Consider the following 22159-nt stretch of genomic DNA (forward strand, 5'->3'; position numbering starts at 1 on the left):
TTATTGGGTCTAGGTTTTTAATACTTATTTTGACAGTTACTATCACATTCTCTCCTAAAGTTCAACTAAGTTAGACTTTCACCAATATGAGAGGCTACATTTTCCATCACCCTCACCAGGACTGAGTATGAGCCTCCTGAATCAGTTCCCTATTTGTAAATTCTAAGAGACAGACATCACAGGGGAGTCATCAGAATGTAGGTTTTGCCACACTGCACTGGGCTGGAAGGCTGGTCCTACCTCTGACCAGTTACCCACATGATCTGGGGTGAGTGTCACACCTCAGGTTCTTTATCTAGAAACAGGAATGAAAATATCTACGCTGTAGGTTTGGGTAAAGAAGCCATAAATTATAACTTTCTGTACAAATAGAAAGGTCTCTTAATACTGAATCAAAGATATAAATCACAGGAGCTTATATGGGATACAATATACTTCTAAATATGCAGAACTAGTTAATGTATGCTAACAATATGCATCTTTGAAAAAGAAGCAACAGGATGAGTGACACAAATTTCAGGAAATGAAAATGGCAACCTGGGGAGGGGGAGGGGATGTGACCTGGGAGGACACTGGACGTTTTCTAGTTCCTCCCTAGGAGTAGTTACACAGTGATTCGGTACTCTTCATACTGTACAAATGTTTTATGCTCCTATTTCACAAAAATACATTCATTGAGAAACTTCAGAAGTGAAGAATTTTGAGAAACATTTTAAATGTGTTAAGAAATATTAGTTTTATTTAACCAGTTTTCACAGCTGAATATTTATTCTATAAAAACTTTACAGATTGTACAGTTTATATATATTTCAAACTACTGAACGAAAAAGTAGGTCCCACAGATGCAAAAATACTGCACCAACCAATCCCAGGTAAAGGCAGGTTTATACACTGTACAGCTCTCCACGCAGCCAGGAGGCGGTCAGTTCTAGTATAAAATTTAAAACTGTACAAAAATAAGGTTTTGATTTTATTTCACTCTTCATACATTCAATATGATTGCAAGCGCAGAAGCCTACCTAATGGCAGGCCTCTGTAATCAGGAATCGGCCCCACTCCTGAGAGCAGTGCGCATGTCTGTTTACGTAGGGCACTCTTGGACACCACACTGTACTCAGTGTATTGTGTAGACATGAACCTGGAGACCAAGAACATTAAACATCGAATATAAGGTAGTTCTTTTTCTTAAAAAGGAGTTTCTGCATTTAATAGTGTGCCAAAAGAATTTTAACTTATTAAATAAAATATATTCTAAGTGAAACTAAAAAATACAGTTTATAAACATAAAAATACTTTTTTTGGTGTAATACAGCAATCATATCTGCACATAGAAAACCAAAATTGTATATAAAGTAGCACTTCTCACCCAGCAACAAGAAGCATTGCAGTTATTTTTTCAAAAGGGTCAAAGACACTATTTAAACCCCACTAAGGCTAACTTATAGCTTAGATACCATACTTAGGCTGTTCAGTGAGTCACTAGGACTGCAAAACAAGCTTCCTTCCAGAGACAGTGGTTTCTCCATGTTAACTGGGTGAGAACCAGACATATTAAAAGAGAAGGAAAAAGCAACTGATTTTTTTCTCAGCATAAATCCTAAGTGTACTTTAGTGTGGGGGCACGTTCATCAGTGGATTTTTCATCAGAAATATCCTAAAAGGTAAGTCTTACTTTTGATTTGGACTTTTCATCTGAGTTATCTGTGCCTTCTTGGAGAAAAAAAGCACATCTCAGATCCTTCTATATCTCTATTTGGGGCAGGGGAGATGAGGCTTTCTAGTGCCTCTTTAGAGTCTGTTCTAGAAGGAAAAAATAAGGAAAACAAACATTATCCCAGACTTTCCCTGCAACCCCAAACCAGCAAAACACACTTTCTTCTTTATACAGTACAAGCCAAAGATAGCAGAAATTAGAGCTGCAACGAGCAGTCTGGTGCTCACCATTACACTCTCATACTTGTCTGAATATGAAGTATAAAATAATGATGTTTGGACAAAGGAGCTTTGTAATTATTTATTTTAAAGTTACAGTACTTAAAAACTCCTTGATAATAAATAGCTTGGATGTTTCAAGTCCTGCTTCCAAGCGTGAGCTAAGAGTGAACATGTTTCAGGCTGTGAGGATGGATTCGGGCACCTTGGAGCCACAGATGCCCTGCTCTTCAATTCCAGTGTCATCAGCAGGCAGCCTGCCAATCAAAACTCATCGATCTTCCTCTGCAAGTATTTCAGCATGGAGTCCATCCCTTGGGCAGAGCCCCAGATCTTCTTCAGCACTTCACACTCCCTCTCATTGGCCTGCTCCAACTCTGTCTTCATGTTGCAGCGTACAAGGGCTTTGGATTCCTCCAGCACCTGGACCACACAACACAGTTAGTTAGCGGGTGTGTGTCTGCAAGCACTGGCTCCACTGCACCCCAAGTTTGTGTGAATAATTATCAAACCTGAGTAATGACCTATCAAAAAAAAGCTATCAGCCTAACCAGTTTGGCTCAGTGGATAAAGCATCGGCCTGTGGACTGAAGGATCCCAGGTTCGATTCCGGTCAAGGGCATGTACCTTGGTTGCAGGCACATCCCCAGTAGGGAGTGTGCAGGAGGCAGCTGATCAATGTTTCTCTCTCATCGATGTTTCTAACTCTCTATCCCTCTCCCTTCCTCTCTGTAAAAAAATCAATAAAGTATATTTAAAAAAAAAAAAAAAGCTACCAGACATTTCCCACAATATACACCAGGCCTAATATATGTACAAAGTCTATTTTACACTAGATATCAGACACATTCTCAAGGTCAAAACGGTTGTCAAGCTATTTCAAAAGTGAGCTGAACTGTGTACTACTCCCTCCCTCTTCCCGACGCCAAGACCAGCTGTGGCCCACACTGCTGTGCTGCATGAGCCCACGCATAGCTCTGGTGCTCAAGGGAAACTGGGAGAATGTCTGTTGAGGGGATTTTTAAACTAAAATTTAATTTTAATAATGAGGGCTGTTCATGTTTGGGACAGCTTAGAGCAGCAGTTTCCAACCTTTTTCATCTCATGGCAAACATAAACTATAAAATTCCCCCGGTGGCACACCAAAAAATATTACATTTTGCTGATCTGACAAAAAAAAAAGAGTATAATTTTAATTCACACTGTACAGTTATTGTGTTGGCTGTTCTCATTTTTTTATTTTAAGGGCAAAGAGATCAGTGCCCCTGACTAATAGTCAGGTATTGCACGTTTTAAAAATTCTTGTGGCACACTGGTTGAAAATCACTGGCTTAGAGGGAAGTTAGATCAATTAATATCAAATAACATTTCACCTTATAATTTGGCAAGTGCAATTTCGTTAAAAGATTAAATATTATCCAGTACATTTATTAGACAAAACTTAGGTCTACTGTGTGGAAAAAGTGATTATATGAAAGGGCTTTGAAAGCAGTGAAGAGCTATATAAATGTTGTTTTTTTTGGTAGACTTTTATAGGATTAAAAAAATAATCCTCACCTGAGGGCATGCTTATTGATCTTATAAAGGGAGACAGCAGAGGGAGGGAGAGAGAAACATCAATTGGTCGCCTTCCTGTACTTGCCCTGACTTGGAATCAAACCCACAACCTTTTGGCCAGGGATATAGGGCATTTTTAAGTTACTAAACTTGAGATTGAAATGCTTTCCTTTAATTCTTGGGCATTTGCAAAGGGAGGACAGGGTAAGCAGATTGAAGCATTGGCATCCATTACGGCTCCCGTCAGTATTTCCCATGAAGATGGCTGTACAGGGAGCGCTCAGGGAAATACTGTGAAAAGTCTGATCTCTCTGAAGGAAAAGGTCATGGCAAAAAACACACAAAAAGTCACACACTTAAGAGAACAAATTTGACGTACAACTGGATTACACGAGGCAAGCTCCTTAATGCGAACCATGACCTCTTGGGTGAAGGTCCCAGGCCAGAACACCTGCGAGACCAGGCCCTTGCCACACGCCTCCTGCGCTGTCAGCTTACGGCCACTGAGCAACATTTCATTTGCCTGAAAGGAAGAAGAGTTGACACTGATATGAAATATGAAATGTGACGGGGAGGCAGGCAGAAAAGACCCAACCCAATAACTCATCCCTTAAAAATTCACTGACGATGGGTGTTTGAACGGCCTGGGCTGGGACCCCTTGCACACCCTCCAGGGCTGCAACCAACCCTCTCTAGAGCCTGTGCACTGAGCAGAAACCCAGCAAGGCACAGTCCACGACGTGGGCAGGAAGCAACATACCGGTCAGTGGGTTTTCAAAAAAATGAATGTAAAAGGCTTATTTTATGATGTAATACAGGATCAAATAGACAGCCAAGAAATCTAAATTAGAGAAGATCTGTTTGTTAATTTGAAGTCACTGGCATGTCCCTCTCTGCCTGCCTCCTCCTCCCAATGTGTGCACTCATTTAATACACAAAATAGTTTCCTGGGAAAATGAGGCCCAAGCAAAGCTAGAACATTTGCAATTTTAGGGACGTGAGCACATGCAGGCGGGGAGGTCCTGCAGGGGGATACCTGGGAAGAGTTGACCAGGACTGAGAAGTACCCTAAAAGACCACTGCCTAGGAAGGTCTGACTATACGCATGACTCAATGGAAGGAGTGAACACTTGGTTGTGTGTGTGTGTGTGTGTGTGTGTGAAACTGGTTTTAACTTTGTCCTGGATTCTACAGCACTTTTAAGGTCTCATCACAAATTTGCATGAATTTCATTATCACTCTAATGATAGGCTCACAGATGCTGAAGTAAGGAGAAAAGAGGAGAATATCTATCTGACAAAGAAACTGCACGATTCTAATGTCACAATTTCCTATCTTGCATGGTTAACCTTCCCGAAGATTCTGGTGGTCACAAAGAGCTTCTGAGCTCACGTAAAATGCACTTTTGGTCGGTGTCTTTCTTTTCCAAAAGAAGCAAAATCATTGTTATGAAAAGGCCTTAAAGTATTAAGTGTCTCTCTCAGTTGATAGTACCTGTGTACCTCCTATAAAGGCACCTCGATGGCCAACTGCACGTGAAATGCACAGTTTAGAGCAGCGGTCACCAACCGGTGGTCCACGAGGTCTGAAAGGTTGGTGACCGCTGGTTTAGAGTATGCACACCAGAGCCGGCAGAGCAAATGTCCTGCTGATTCATCACCCCATTTCAATATCGGCAGAGATGCAAAGCAGCTGTAGAACAGGGTCTTCAGAAGGGCTGCAAGGTTCTTAACACTGACGACTCACTTTTGTCCCCAAAAGGAGCATGTTATTTGTGTAAGTCTTGGACAAAGCCATGAGTGTTTGAAGAGCCTGAAGATGTTCTACAAAACCCCCAAACAGCCTCCTCTCAGTGGAAAGGTCTAAAATAAACAATGGATTTAAAAATCTGACTTAATCTTCTTGTTAGCTGTTAAGATCGTTCTTCTGAAGGCAGATCCAAATGCAATGAGAAAGGAAAACAGTTCCTGATGAAATGACTTACTGGGAAGTGCTCTATAGACAGAGAATTTTCCATTCCTTATATGCATTTCTTTTACTCTCAACATACTGTAAAGACAACACCACAACTAAATCACTTGGGTTAGTTTGAAGTATGTTTGCAGGACCAACCTGAACTACAGGGTCTTAGCTTGGGTAGGAAACACAAAGGACCTCGCTGGCCTGAGTGCACATGGGCAGTGGGAGTGACAAAGAGCAAGGCATCCTTCCTGCATTTCTCCTCCAGCGCCTCCAGGGGGCCTCTCTGTTCTCCCAGTCATTTTGAAAGTATTTTTTGCCCACTGGAGGCCAATTTACTGCCCTACTACTATTCTCTTCTCTCCTGGTCTTTCATTCCCTTTTCTTGATTCTCTCAGGCTTGAAGACAGGCAGCTGGGGCCAACAGCCCATCAAACCATCCTCTCCTCCAGTGAGCGAGAAACCAGCTAACTCCCCACTGGCTGTCAATGGATGTGCAGGACATTTCTGAATCTATCCAAAGGACTGAATGTTGGGACTAACTCAAGGTTGTTAAATGCTTTCTCACCAAAATACAGGTGGTGAGTTGGTTTAAAATATACTTATCAAGTAAAACCATTAGGAAAAATTCCCTTGGTAAGATTAGTAGGATTAAATATACATAAGTTGAATGGATATGTTCTCATACACTCAATTTCCAATAGTTTTAAAAATTGACTCAATGTGGTCAAAATTTGTCCAACTGTTTAAAAAAGTTATAGTGTAGCTATGCAGACAAATGATAAATGCCGAAGGATAAGAAAGTATTAAGTTGCAGTATAGGTCACATGGGATATGGCATGTGGTATTCTAGTACAGCTATTTTCAACCTTTCTCATCTTGGCACACAAACTAAAATGTTTTTGCTGATCTGGCCAAAATAGGTACAACAGAGTGGTGTGTTTCTTCACCATCCTGGTCAACTGAGCCAGGAATAATACATTAGTTAAAATTTTCCTGGTGTGTTAGCCATGACTGGATTTAAGCCTTGCTCTTTGAATAGATAAATGTCTTATAGGTTGACTGCTTCCTGGTTCAAGTTTAGCCAAAAAGATCACATTAAGAAGTATGGTAAGGAAACCTGACAGGCTTGGGTGGGAGGAACCAGGAAGCTTCAAATCTCAAGGAGGCATAGTTTGGCAGTGGTTCTGCCACTTAATCCCTTGGACCAGTCTCTAACCTCCTCAAAGGGCAGCTCCCCACTGCAAACTCAGGGCAAGGCTCTCAGGGCCAAGAGCTGCCAGGTTTACAAATGGGCGTGTTGTCATCTTTGTGGTTCCCTCAACGGAGGCTCCTCAGCTGTCAGTCACAGGGCCCAACACTTTCCTGAGTGTAAAGGCTCACAGGGGTGGTCCTTGAGACAGGACTGGGCTTTGCAGTGTCTGGCTCAGCGTGGGCACTCCACGAATGTTCACTGGGCCCAAGGAGGACTCACTGTAGAGCTAACCTACATAGCTGTGACTACAGCCTGGTTCCAAGATCTCTCTCCCTGCAGCAGATACTACAGTAAAGGTAGTTTTCCCAGCTTGTTTACCTGCACGTTCTTATCCTGATAATATGATCCCTTTAACTGTCGTCCTGAAGTTTTTCACATAGCAAGTGGGGAAAACCAAACTTGTTCTAGGCTTGCCTCAGGCTCCTGAAATCACATACACTAAGAGCTCATGAAAGGAACTGCACCATTTGGGCAGCAGTCACTTTCAACAAGAGTTGTCACAATACAACTCACCTCATCAACATTCACTCATGTTTTGTGTAGAGGTTTTAGTCAACTACTCCAAAAAAAGTGCAGAATTTACACTGTGTGCCGTTTAGGCTCTTTGCTCCAGCTTTATTTAGAGCAGGATTTCTCAAGCTGGGCATGAAGATGCTCTGGCCGGGTAAAGACACTTTAGTGTGGAGGACGTCCTGTGAGTTGTAGGAAAAACTAGCATCTCCTCTGTTGTGACACCAAGTTCCTAGACATTGCCACATGCCCTCTAGGACCGGAGTACGGGGCAAATCGCCCTGGCTGGAAACTGCTGCTCAGGTTACCCCGGGAGGTCACAGAAGCAAACAATAATGACTTTCAAGACTTGTCCAGCGGGGTCAAAGGTGAGGGAGTCAGGAGTAGGCATTCACTTTGTACTACCTTCAAGCTACTTATGAATCTTTCTGAGCTCAGTGGATCCAAGACCGCTACCCCTTAGCAGCATTTGGCCCAAGGGCTCCACTTCCAAGCTACTTTTGCCCAAAATGTGTTCAAATGTCAAGTTTGTTTAATACTTTCCCCATAAAAAAAATGGAGACAACTTGAGGTGAACACTGATATGTCACTCAGAGCCACTGGCCAGGAGCACTGTCAGCAGGCAACTCCCTGTGAGAGCTCTGCAGGCAGCCTCTCCCAGGGGCAGGCCCTTCTTGGGCCTGCTGCATCCAATGGGTGTGGTGAGGGCACCTGGAACAACTGTGATGGCCACATATGCCCCAGAGTCTACCATGGGCTCAGCTAGGGCATCATCCGAACTGCACCACAGCTCACCTTTGCCCTCCACCCTATCCTGTTTCCTCTCTGCCTCGCCAGAGGTTGATACCTAACCCATGTCCTGCTTGCCATAGTCACCTGACCTCTGCTTCCATAGAACTACCTTGTGCCAGGTGGGAGTGGAAGCGGTGATGAAAAGGATTTATTGCTCCCTAGCTGGCTGGCAATGAAGACCTTCTCACAGGTAATGGGATAGTAACTGCTAGTTGCCACTGACACAGAGGGATTCCTGGGTAGCAAGATGGCAGAGAGAGAGTTGTGACCCACATCCAGACCCAGGACTTAATCAGAGTGGCCAAGCTGCAGGTAAGGTTCTTCAGCCACACACAGAAGGTCTGTTTGGCTATGTGAGGAAGAAAGAGGGAGGGTAAACTTGGTATGGGGACTTCTGGGAGGATGCCCCCAAACTCTGAACCCTAGACTCCTCTGAGCCCACATAAACGGCCCACTCATCTCCATTCAGAGCAAGTGCTGCCCCATTGTTTGAAGACAATGCAGAAATCTCTCTTTATAGGACTGCATCACTTCCCTTAAGCCCTGCACATCCCCTCTCTTGGCCATCAGGCCTGTAACTCACCTACTGCCCAGAAGAGCTGCATGACAAGAGCTAGAAAGTGCTGGTGGAGCTGGGGGAAGACAAGGGACTGAATTCTGAGTGTTCTTCTTGACAGGGGGAAAACCACCGGGTTGGACAGGGGAGCTTTCCTGAACCACAAGACTTAACATGCTGGCAAGTGCCCCAGGAGAGGCCGTGTGGTCTTGCTGCTGGGATGGCTTCTAAAGTACGGAGAAAGGAATAAGGGTCCAGGCCAAGTGAGGCTGAGATGCCAGAACCGCTGTGGCTGACAGTGGAGAGGGTGGGACAAGATGCCAGGAGGAGCTTATGGCAACGCCAGAGAGATGATCTCAATGCAGGTCCCTGGGGCTCTGGAGCAAGGCGATGCCTTCTAGCAGAGAAGTACATACCTTTTAAAAAACAGTTCTAGTGTGCACACCGGGCCCTGGTAGAGAAAGAACACCTAGCCATGGGACACCAAGTGAAATGTCCATCATAAGCTGAGCTATCAGGCCCATCAAGGTCTAAGGGTCAGCCAGGGCCAGTGGCAGTGCACAGCTGGGGTCAGGCACAAACACCAGAGAGCATAGGCAAGATGCATAAGCAGGTGGCCCAGACCCACAAGTCACGCACCACTGCTGTACCAGTGCCCCGCCTCAGTTAACATCCATGGCTGAATGGGGGATTCCCTGTGAACAAGCTTGGTTTATGGGTGGCCTGGCTCAAAAGAACATGGGAGGGGAATGCTCTGAAATGGGGGATATGCCTGGTCATTCATCTGGTGTAAGAGAACTTCATCAGGGTTAGAATCCAGGGTGAGCAGGGTAGTGGTGAACAGTCTGTCTGGCTGGCCAGGGTCCTGGAAAACTGGGGACACAGATGTCTAGGGTAGAGGCATATAGATATGTGACTGGGGAAGGGTATAGACTGCTGGCACGTCAGTGTCCACCAGAGAGCACCCACCACGAAGAGGAACTAAACTACATAAGAAAGGTGACACTAGCCAGTGTTGGTTGTTTGGCCACCCCGATGCTGGAGCTCAATAGCACGGGCTCTGACCTATCAAGGCTGGTTCAGCTACTGTTGTGGCTGGACATCAAGCCTTCTAGTAGCAGACACCAATGCCAAGCTATCTGCTTGGCATCATTCCTGAGACAATTAGCCAGCCAAGCATAAGTTGACTGTTTACAGCAAGCATGTCAAACTCGCAGTCGGGGGGCCGCAGGCCTCATTTCTTTAAACGAGGCATGCGGCCCACTGGCCGCAAGTTTGACATGCTTGGTACAGGAACAGATGCTTACTGTGGGTGTGGGTTTGCTTTCCTGCCTGCAAGTCCTCAGGCGACCTCACTCTGAGGCTCATGGGGTGTCACAGAACACAACGCCAGACCAGAATAGCCTCCTCCCAGCAAAGGAGCTGTGGGAGTGGGTCCTCCGGCGGAGTCACAGTCAACACCTGCAGAAGCTGCCAGTCCTAGGAGCACTGGGATGACCCGCAGTACGAGAGGAGCACCAGCCAGCAGGTGTGCTCCAGGAGGATGGGCACTGTCTTCCAACTCACAGTATAAACAATGCAAAGACCTTGATATTGTACCATGTTCACAACAGGAAGAACACAAGCCTGGGAGAGAAAGGGTGGAAGTAGGAGTGGCTGTACTTATGATCCCTCCCAATGATCTACTGAGGGACATTGTGCTTCCTCTCCTCACATCTCTGGGTGCTGCTGGCCCAGAGGGGGCACGCTTTGCTGGCGGACACAACAAGGGTCCCAGAGAACCTGAAGCTCTGACCACTGCCTGAGCACTTGATGTCTGAGCCCAGGGCCAGCAGGTGAGGAGGGGATGTGTGGAATCCTGAGGCCCACCAGGAGCCCCTTCCTCCTTCCCTGCCAACTCCGGCTGAGCAGGGCATGATGACCAGGCTTCAGGCCTCTTAGGGACCAGTGACCTACCACCAGGGCAGCACTGAGGCAGGCAGAGGTGGTGAGGGGGGGTGATTTAACACAGGAAGGGAGAGGATGAGGTGAGGGAGGACTAAGACCAGCTATGGCAGGGCGGCTGCAGTTTGTCATATTAAGCCCTCTCCTCCTTTACATTCCTTGATTTAAACTATTTAAAACTTTCTATTTTGGGAATAATTTTAGACTTATTAAAAGATTACAAAAGTAGTATAGAGAGTTCTTGTCAACCCATCACCCAGCTCTCCCTTAACATTAACATCTTATATGACATTTTACAGTGATCAAAACCATAAAATTCCCATTGATATAATACTATGAATGGAACTACAAATCCTGCGCAAATGTTGCCAGTTTTTCCACTGCTGTCCTTTCTCTGATCAGAACCCGAGAAGCCACACTGCACTGAGCTGTCAGTTCCCCTTGGCCTCCCCAGTCTGCAAAGGCTTCTCAGTCCTTCAGCGAGTTCTCCGACTATGGCAGAAGGGCGCTGCTCTGCATCTATAGACGTGCCACACCTGGACCTGCCTGGCACTCCCTGGATGAGACTGAGGCAATGCACATCTGGCAGGACTCCAGCAGGCTGACGCGATGTCATTCTCCATGCAGCACATGAGGGCCAACCACAGCCGATAGGCCTTGTTTCTGGTGAACTTTAATCTCTCAGGAAGGAGGTGTCTGCAGGCTTCTCTACTTGAAAGTTACTGATTTTTCTATTGTAAATAATGCAAGGATGCAAATATCCTTCTTCTCATGGTACTTTTACTACCCACTAATTTTAACATCCACGTGGTTCTTGCCTGCAGCAGTTATCACTGTTTAATCCTCCTCCTCTAAGTCTCCTCCAGGAAGAGAGGACTCTGGAACCTGGAGAAACTGCCCCCTGCAAACTGTTCGAAGAGGCAGATCCAAGGGACAAGAGGTGGGCTGTGGCGCATGCAGAGATGTGCCGCTGAGATCCACTAAAGGGAGGTCTTGCTGCCCCAGCTGCTGGCAGTGCCATCAGCAGACATCCATTAGCTCCCGAGGGGACTTCCCCGCTGCAGAGAGCCACCCGTCCATGGGCACAGCCCACACTCAGTGATAATGGACATAAAGGAAGCAGCCACTTCGGTCCACTGTGGTACATCTATTAAGAGGCCATATATGCCCCATGGGATAGCAGAAGCTTTGTTGGGCCTGCTCACAGTTCAATTTCTCCCCCTATCTCTTCCTTGTCCCTTCAATAGGTATTGGCTACTTAACTCCACTTAGCATCTGCTTTTGGAGACACTACAGAAATACCTCAGAGACACTGCAGATTGGGTTACAGACCATCGCAATAAAGTGAGTATGACAATAAAGCAATTCACATGAATTTGTTTCCCAATGCATATACAAGTTATGTTCATACCATACTGTAGTCTATTACATGTGCAATAGCAGATGTCTAGAGACAATGTACATACTTTAATTTAAAAACACTTTATAGCTAGAAAATTCTAACCAGCATCCAAGCCATCAGCAAGTCATTATCTTTGCTGGTGGAGGGTCCTGCTCGATGTTGACAGCTGCCCACCAATCAGGGTGTTGGTTGCTGAACGTTGGGGTGGCTGTGGCAATTTCTTAAAATAAGACAAGACTGATGTTTGCCACACTGACTCTTCCTTTCATGAACAAACTGACTCTCAGTAGCATGTGATATTACTTGATAGCATTTCCCTAGAGTAGAACTTCTTTCAAAACTGGAGTCAGTCCTCTCAAACCTGCTGCTGCTTCATCAGCGAAGTTTATGTAGTGTTCTACATCCTTTTTTGCCACTCCAACCATTTTCACAGTATCTTCACGAGTAGATTCCATCTTAAAAAAACCACTATCTTTGCTCATCCATGAGAAGCAACTCCCCATCCATTAGAGCAGCGGTTCGCAACCTGTGGGTCTCGACCCCTTTGGGGGTCGAATGACCCTTTCACAGGAGTCGCCTAAGACCATTGGAAAACACATATATAATTACATATTGTTTTTGTGATTAATCACTATGCTTTAATTATGTTCAATTTGTAACAATGAAATTGGGGGTCACCACAACATGAGGAACTGTATTAAAGGGTCGCGGCATTAGGAAGGTTGAGAACCACTGCATTAGAGGTTTATCATGAGTGCAGCACTACATCTAACTCTAGTTCTCCTGCTATTTCCGCCACATCTGCAGTTACTTCCTCCATGAGGGCTTGAACCCCCAAAGTCACCCATGAGGGTTGGAATCAACTCCTTCCAAACTGTTAACGGTGATATTTTGACCTCCTCCCAGGAATGATAAATGATCTAAATGACATCTAGAATGGGAAATCCTTTCTAGAAGGATTTCAATGTACTTTGTATGGCAGTTATAGCCTTACAAACTGTATTCCTTAAATAGTAAGACTTGAAAACCAAAATTATTCCTTAGTCTATGGGCTATAGAATGGCTGTGGTGTTAGCAGGCATGAAAACAACATTAGTTTCACTGTACATCTCCGTCGGAGCTCTTGATTGACCAGGTGGATTGGCAATGAGCATGAATATTTTGAAAGAAATCTTTTTTCTAAGCAGTTGGTCTCAACAGTGGGCTTGAGATATTCAGTAAACCATGTTGTAAATAGATGAGCTGTCATTCAGGCTTTGCTGTTCCATTTACAGAGCACAGGCAGAGTAGATTTAGTATAATTCTTCAGGGCCCAAGGATTTTTGGGGTGGTAAGTGAACATCGGCTTCAACTGAAAGTTACCAGCTGCATTAGCCCCTCACAAGAGTCAGCCTGTCCTTTGAAGCCAGACATTGACTTCTCCTGTCTAGTTATGAAATCCCTAGATGGCATCTTCCTCCAACATAAGGCTGTTTCATCTATAATGAAAACCTGTTTAGTGTGGCCACCTTCATTAATTATCTTGGCTAGATCTTCTGGATAACATGCTGCAGCTTCTACATCAGCACTTGCCTCTTCACCCTGCACTTTCATGTTATCGAGGCAGCGTCTTTCCTTAAACCCCAACCTCTGCTGGCTTCAGAATTTTCTTTGGCAGCTTCCTCACCTCTCTCAGTTTCCATAGACTTGAAGGGAGTTAGGGCCTTGCTCTGGATTAGGCTTCGGTGTAAGGGAAAGCCATGGCTTGTTTGATTTTAAAACTTCCTACATATCAGCAATAAGGTTATTTTGCTTTTTTATCAGTTGTATGTTCACTGGAGTAGCATTTTTCATTTCCTTCTAGAACTTTTCCTTTGCATTCATAGCTTGGCTAACTGATGCAAGAGGTCTAGCTTTTGGCCTATCTTGGCTTTCAACACACCTTCCTCACTAAGCTGAATCACTTCTAAGTTCTGATTTAAGGTGAGACAAGTGTGACTCTTCCTTTCACGTAGAGTGTAGCTTTTAAGTGATTAGGTATAAAAGACCTTTCCAGTGCAAACTCTGTTGTATGGGTTACAAATTGGGTATTTACTAATAGTGGATGTCAATATTAACTATGTAGAGATATAGATTTCTCACTGAATGAGGTCCTTCTCTAGAAAATGACATTGAACAGGGTCCATAGATGTTCTATAAACTGATATGAAAATGTATGATTTCATGAATTAAAAATATAAGTTAATGAACAAGAAATGAATCACAAGTGTATTTGATGAAAAGTCCCCATAGAATGACACCCTGTATATATTTAGAAAACCAATAACCAAATTAGATTTCTTCAGGAAGTTTTCTAAAATTATTTTTTAAAACGAGGTACTCACAGATGCTCCTCCCATAATCTTGGGAAACATAACGGTGGAACAGCCATCTGGACTCTGTCCGAAGGTAGTATAGGGTGTTTGAAACCAAGCCTTTTCATTGGCCCAAACCACATCACAAAGAGGCAATATGGATGCTCCTAGTCCAATGGCAGGGCCATTTACTGCTACAATAATAGGCTTCTTAAACTGAATGAAAGTATTCACGAAGTTTCTAAAATGAAAAATAAATGGGGAATTACTCAAAATATTATGTATTTGAGCAACAAAAAAACCCACTATTATGGAATTCAATTTACTAGGATGTAAACTCTGTGAAAATTATGAGTTGAGATTTGTTGAAGGCCGTCCCTCAGGAGTTGTGGCCCGTGGATTTATTTGCTGTGTACTAGAAAGGCTTACTGATACCTGAGCTGCCATGTTGGAAGTGGCTGTTGCAACAGGACCTATCTGAAGATGATGGGCAACATACAGCCTAAGGCTGCTCTTACATTTGCAGTGGCTCATGGGCTCTACGACCAGTATGTTTTTCCCTCAGCCTTCCTTCCCTTTAAGACACAAGAAGCCCAATAAACATCATGAGCTTCAGATGACCAATCTAGAAGCTCTCACAGAGAAAACCTAGCACAGGGCATACTATTAACACTGTCCAATGTTGAGCAAAGACTGGAGGATTGTGGTCAGGAACCATGGGGTTGGGATCTGGACTGGATTATGTGATTTTAGACAGCTGATTATTTGGAAACAACAGATATTTCCTGAGTTTATATAGGACTAGACTGAATGCCATTGGGGATATAGAGACAAGAAGCTTACAGGCTGGTTTAAAATATGAGATTCAAACAAGAAGAGCAGAAACTATAGACACCATTTTGAACTCGACTGTGTGTTGTGGAATACAATTAAAGCAGGATTTCAGAGGAGAGTGAGACTAAGGGTAGGATGGCCTTCACAGAGGATGGGATATTTTACAAAACGGAGCCAAAGCTATTTGTAGATTTATTTTAGGTTCAGGCTGGAATAGTAGGCTGCTTTAGAGTAGGTTGGTGCCATGCCATACTGGGAATGTGCACCTTCTCCACCACTAGAAGCTCTTTTTATGCTCAGAGGTTGCTTTTTTGTTCTGCTTTAACATGGGGAAGAGAAAGAAAAATACACACCAAAATAAGTAACCAATAATTCCTTTAAGGCAGTCTTAGTTCCAGATCAGAATCACAGAATTCTAAATTCTAAATCTGACCCCTATCCTTGGGTGTTCTCTACCATTCAGCAATTTAAAAGCTAGAGCATTCTGTTCAGATTATCTCTGAAAATCATGATTTGGCATCTTAGATAGTACCCCTGCTCCCCACTGACACAGAGGGCCATATATTTTTTCGAGGACGGGTTGGAGGGTGTGTATGTGTGTGCATGTGTAGAACAGGAAAAAAGGAGGGACTGTATGCAGAATTTGGCAGCTTGCAAGCCTAGCTCCATAAACTGTTCTCAAAGGTACTCATAGTCATAGACCTCAGCCTGGTCCCCAAGGTTTGCTGAATCTTTTTCTTGAATGAAAATAAATTCATTCAAATGAATGAGTTGCACTAAGACTTTTTAAATGAGAGCACCTAAGGCACTGGTAGAAAGATCACATTGGGTTTTACTGATACAAAGAGAGCCAGGCAACCTTTTAAACAGGTCCTTGAAATAACTGTTGACAATCTACATGAACATACTTGCATGTCTTTCCACTTTCATCTACCTCATATGAACATCTGGAAACAACGAATGGGATGGTAGATTAACATGGAAAAATGATCAAAATAGTGTAATAATAAATTCTATAGAGAAATGATAAAAGGAATTAATTATTCCATGTAGCAGTGTTTTCTCTCTCTACATGTTTGGATAAAAGAAAAAAGGTTCTAAGATATTGCAAAATCAAAGCTTGTATTTTTAACAAGCTGGAAAAATATTTTTGGAACTGGATCTCCCACCCCTTGGTGCTGCTTTAACTGTTATTTTTGCTTGGAATGATAACTTAATCTGAAAGCCATAGCTGCTTCTGAGAAGGGGATGAATTTAGCCAGCGCCCTCTGGGGTGAAGATATGTCCCTTTTCAGAGAACACAACCTGGACCTTCATATAGTGTAAACTCTGGGATGCCAGAGATGAGCATGGTTCTCAGATAAACTGGTTTTGTTTAAAAAACACAAAACAAAACAAAACTTTATCGAGTTGCTTTTCTGTTTAGTATAAACTTCCCAGTCACTACCAGAAGTGGGGATGCGGAGCTGCCTTCAGGGCTGGGGATGAAGCTCCAGGGGCCTGGCATTCAAGGAGAACCTGTTTTCCTTGCTTTTGCAAGTTATTTTAAAACAAAATCAAAATGCATGAATGTTCAAATGTGCTCAGCTCAATGCAACATATTGAATTTAAAATTCAGTTTCCTTTGAATTATCTGCAAATTGAATTAAAGACTGTGCGGGTATGACAACAAAGGAAAGATCATTTGCCACAAATGGAGTTTTAAAAGACTTATAATTAAACAAAATAAAAATTCTATCCATTTATTTGAATAACATTTAATACTTCACAGACATACCAAAGAGTTAGAAACTCACATAAAACCCACTACTCTAGGAACTGTTTGGGGGAAATGAGGTCACCAGATCTGAAGTTTTAGTAGCTCACTGCCCCATCTCAGCTGAGCTCTCCCTTCATAGTGAATGTATAGAATAGGGCTGAATGGGGGAGCGGTTGGGTTCTAGGGGCATGCTTACTCACTGGCCTTGTTCTTCACCCAGGTCTCTGTCTCACTCTGTGGTGTAGAAGATGCCCCCGCTCTGGGAAGAGAAGGCTCCCTGGTCTTTCAGTTCCCGAAGATTTCAAAAGCCTAACTTTACAAACTGACTCGTAATAATTTTATCACTAATGTACCAAATATTTTTATTACAATTTATTTGTAAGCTGTTTATCACAAGTAATTCTTGATAACAGAATTAGCGGCAGTAGATTCCTGACAAAGCTAATGTTTAAATCTAATCTTATTTCCTACTTTTCTTTTGGAAACTTGCTATAATGACATTCTTTGCCCCAAAGTTTTAAGAAATCAAAACAAGATACCACAGAAACAAAAAAATATACATAGCAATAGCTTTATGTGTATAGGCTAATTTTATACATATAAAACTTAACTGAAATGCAAATGAGCAAGAGTAAAAGTTAAGTGAATCTGGTGTAACTAATTATTTTTAGGATCCTGCCAGTGTACATTAAGAAAAATTAACAATGACAAAAATATATTCATTTAAAGAAGACCCAAGTTAAGTTTCCCTAAAGCAGGATTTGACTTTTCCCTAGAATACTGATTCAGTTCTTATGAGGAGTGAGCAGAGTGGGAAGGTCAGGAGAAAAAAGTGGGGCAGTGGGTAGTTGATGAAAATAAACATTTAGCATTACCTAGAAGTTTAACAAATGAAATCCCTCTAATCTATCTCTCCTCTGCTTTTTCTAATCCCAACAATATGAGCCTTAGCCTTGACAAGAGCAATTCAACACTGGAGGAATGGGCTGGGATTAGGGTTGAGGCACCAACAAGATTTAGAAATGGCGCACTGGGAAATGCCTGTGGGGTGAAGTGAGCCAGCACTGAGAAGCATTGGCTGGCAAGGTCTATTTTCTTATCACAGCAGATCTCCCCAATCACAGTATTATGTGTAAAATCAGTGTGCTCTTACAGAAAACATGCGGTCACCATCTAAGACATGTTTTGTACCAGAAAAATAAAAATTAAGTTCATTAGTTAATCCTGAAAAGATAGAATGGACTTAACAATTAGGATTGTCTTAGAGGTACTGACAATCTCTCAAGGAATCACATGGATGGTCAAGCAGTTTAATTTTAAACTGAATAACAAGATGGTCCCATCTAGCATTCTACAAATTTGAAATTATTTAGGAGACTAAAAATAACACTTGAAATGAAAGTATTTTTGAAAAACTACTATATGATAGCTTAAGAAATGGTAATGTTCAAGAAGAATAAGAAATAAACAATGCCCTGTATACATGTATATACCATATGAGAAAACATAATTTTGAAAATCATTAAAAATGTTCTAAAAGGCCAAAGTAATGCCTGACGTGTGGAGATCTGTCAGAGAGAGATGCCACACGCAACTCCAGACCTACCAAAACAGAAGTGCACTCTACCAATCTTGACATGCACTTCTGAATGGATTAGGGACCACAAAGCTGTGTCCCCAAGGTCACTGCTTAGGGTCTCAGCCACATGAAGCCCAGTAATTATCAAAAGAGGCTCAATGTCAACTCTCCAAATACCTAGGGATTTGGGAGACGACCCAACCAACTTTATTGCCATTTTGCAAATCTGTGACTCTCTTAAGTTTTCATCTTTCTGTACAAATAACAAAGGGTCCTTAAGGGCTCACTTAGGGACATGTCATTTTAGGGAGGTGTGTGGGGAGCACAATGGTCCTCTTGGTTGGTGACTTGGCTTCATTCACTTTAATCTTCACTCAAGGCTTTATTTATTTATTTGAGGAGACAGACAGACAGACAGACAGACATTGATGTGAGAGAGAAACATGGACTAGTTGTCTCTCATATGCACCTCATCCACAGACCAAACCCGCTACCTAGGTATGTGACTGGTAATCAAACCTTCGAGCTTTTCATGCATGGGATGCCACTCCAACCAACTGAACCACACCAGCCAGGGCTGGGTTTCATTCATTTTAAATAAATAAGTACATTTCACTATGGAAAATTAGATACTTTAAATACATATAGTAATTAGCATGAGAAATGAGGGACATAAAATATATGTACCTGGACATGCTTATAGCAGATTATGTGGTTCTAGGAAAAGATTTTTTAACTGTTAAGATATAGTAGTGGAAAAATCCAAAAACAGAAACAGAGAAAATGGAAACATCTAGTCATATTATTAAATGAAAAAAGGAAGTTGTAAAACAACACTGTATAATTCCATTTATTTAACAGAAATAAAAGTAAAGCTTTATTATTTGTGTGTGTGTGTGGAATACATATTTAAAAATGTTTAGAAAATGGTTGGGGAAGACATACAAATGAACTGTAGATGGGGGGTGAGATAGAGGAAACTTTTACTTTTTACTGTGTTATAGTTTTATGTGTCGTTGACACTCAGGATACATTTGAAAAAGAATGTGTACTGCTTATACTAAAAAAAAACACAACAAAACTTTTCATGTGATATTATGAAACTGAATCATCACAAAGCCTAGACAATTTATTTTAGAGTCAAGCAAATGTAAATTATTATGTGAAAGAGAATGCATCCTTATTTAAGGGGCGAAGACAGAACACACTCATATGACAAATAATGTGGCTATATGCTATTGTATACTCTAATCATTAAATGTTCCCTGAGCACTTCACAGGGTTTGAGCCAGACTTGAAATCAGTTATTTGCTCAAGGCAAGTAGTAACGTATGCCAGGCCCACAGAAAAGATAGATGATTTAATTACTTTTACTACTCGTGTCTCCCAGTGGAAGGAGATGTACATTTCATTCACAAGCTTGTTTAAGCCTGTCTTATCAGCCATTGGTAACTAAAAGCAAAACACTCAAATCGATGTTTTAAAAATGCCATTCATGCATACCTGATAGCTTCAGCCATTTTAGTGCTTTCTCTTTTTCTGTCATCTGTTAAGCGCCGTATGAAATAAAGAAAGTCGAGACCGCAGCAGAAGACGCTGCCCACCGCGCTGAGCAGCACGAGCTTGCTGTCGTCGGCAGCAGCCGTGCTCAGTGCGCTCTGGACTTCTTTCATTACCTGAAAGTCACCAAAAATTAAAGTGGCAAAGAGTATTTTCGATACAGAATCCTAAAAGCATTTCATTGTGGAATATCTGGATCTACACAAAGTAGATTTACAGCCTAATACTGTTCCCTGTATCTACCACAATTTAACTCACAAATTTCTTATTTCTGTAACCAGAGATTGGGAATGCTAGCCAGAAAGTATAATTGGAAAGACATGTGAATCTAAGTTACCTTAATATTCTAGTCATTGTGGCTTTCAGAAGATAAGGCAAATTACATATTATGTCCACTTGGAATTTCTACACTTTAAACAGCAGCTGACACATTCAACCATTGAAAGAAACCAGTTCAGTTCCCTGGGTTTTGTTGTTGTTGCTGAACACCAGCCTGCCACACTTGAGACAAAATCCCAATAGTGTGGTGCTTAAGTGCATTAGGTGCAAGGATCTGAGCATGGAGACTGCTAGAAAGGCACAAAACCATTTGGAATCATCTCTGCAGCATTTACAAATAACCAATGAAGGCTCCGTAGTCTGAAAATGGACTGGGAACCAGTGCCAAACTGGTTTGTCATGTGACCCTGGCCAGATATACAAACTTGATACAGTTTGGTTTTCTTGTTTGGGAAAAACTTGACCTCGCTGCTCATAAGTGGAAAACAAGCAATTACCAGAACTTTAAATTTTAAGTAAGGTACAATGCAGGTTCAAATACTTCTGATTTTAGATATTACTAGAACCAAGTTTACCTATTTAGGTCAAAGAATTAAACCTTTGCAAGCATTAGTTTCCCTTGATCCTTGAAAACTAACTTTACCAGGTACTACTAGTAATGAACATGTGTTGAAATTGTAGGTGTTAAGCTCCACTTCCATGCTGAAGATTGACTGGGAATGATGTTAAAATACTATGAAGGGGTTGAAACCCAGGGTTATTTCAGTCTTGTTACAACAAAGAACCCTTATAGAATCTGATGACGAGATAAAGAAAAGAATGTGCACACACACATTCTACATGTAACTTCAGGGAGGCGGGAATCTCCCAGATGCCCCACACGCCCCCAGGTTAAGAGCTCATAACCTGGAGCACAATTACCACCTCCTCCATTCAGAACTCTGGTTCCTGTCCCAATCCACACCCTTGACAATGAAGATGGACACTCAACACATGCATACTGTCCCGACTTCACTGCAGTCATGAGGGTTATAAGGACCAAGACTGTCACACTTCACCTGTGCTTCCTACCTCCTGGTGGTTACTATGAAATGGCCCAGAAGGAGAGTTAGAAAAACACATAAAAAAGTGCCAATTTGGCTGAGCAGGCCTGGAAAACAGTGCTCGGAGAAACAGGACGCACAAATCAGCCCAAGGAACATTTCTCACCTCTGGATTTAGTGAGTTATTCTCTGATGATTTTGTTGATAACAAGATGTGGGTGAAGCCATCCTGCTTCCTGACGACAATATCTCTGTATCTGTAGGCACTTTCTGTTTGCCTCACACTGAAACGCAACCGCTTGTCAAAAGGCTGGTCTCTTCTGTCGTCAAGAAATTTCCTTTTCCCGGCTGTCACTCCTGTAACAGATGTCTGTATGTTGGTTGTTCCATTGGCTGTTAATGCGTCCATAAACGGAGATGTACCTGCCAAGAGTTTGAAATCACAGTGGTCTGTGATGTCCTGCTACCAATTTCACTCCCAGTGTCATCTTTGAATTAGTTAAAAATGTTCCTTACAAACTCAGAATTTTAATGTCTTAATGGCAAGAACATTAAAAATCAGAAACTTTGGAAAGCCTACTTTTAAGGGCATTTGTTTTCCATCAAAGTCTGACAAGGAAATCACCCTCTTGCTTATTTTGCCTAAAAAAGAAAGATGGGAAGGTATTTGCTGAAAGAAGCAACAAAATTTGAGACTTCTGAAGAATGGTATTAAAAGAGAATGGGTCTCATGGATAATACCTATTCCAGGCTTGAGAAGTTGAAAGGAAAAAGGAAATTGATTCAAGAAAATATCTTATTAGAACCAAGATAATCTATCAGCTTGTGCAGACACACGATGCAACCACCAACTTATTTTTTTAAA

General features: G+C 42.4%; 1 protein-coding gene across 4 annotated transcripts in view; it reads right to left on the reverse strand.

Annotated features, from left to right (window-relative positions):
* Positions 1-1999: 1999 nt before the first annotated feature.
* Positions 2000-22159, reverse strand: part of CDYL (chromodomain Y like) — a 223762-nt gene continuing 203602 nt past the window's right edge. For 2 of the 4 annotated variants that reach the window (XM_070405788.1, XM_070405785.1), the window contains exons 3-7: positions 21461-21717; positions 19916-20088; positions 14271-14481; positions 3869-4012; positions 2000-2355 (exon numbers count right to left, since the gene is read on the reverse strand). In XM_070405788.1, the coding sequence (XP_070261889.1) occupies positions 2197-2355; positions 3869-4012; positions 14271-14481; positions 19916-20088; positions 21461-21717 (944 nt within the window). In that variant the 3' untranslated portion in view covers positions 2000-2196. The remainder of the gene's footprint in view (positions 2356-3868; positions 4013-14270; positions 14482-19915; positions 20089-21460; positions 21718-22159) is intronic. The other 2 variants (XM_070405786.1, XM_070405787.1) reach the window with 2 other exon arrangements.

Source organism: Myotis yumanensis, unplaced genomic scaffold (assembly GCF_028538775.1).
Source record: "Myotis yumanensis isolate MYYU_CA2020_CCGP unplaced genomic scaffold, mMyoYum1.0.hap1 SCAF_2, whole genome shotgun sequence".
Classification (NCBI taxonomy): Eukaryota; Metazoa; Chordata; class Mammalia; order Chiroptera; family Vespertilionidae; genus Myotis; species Myotis yumanensis.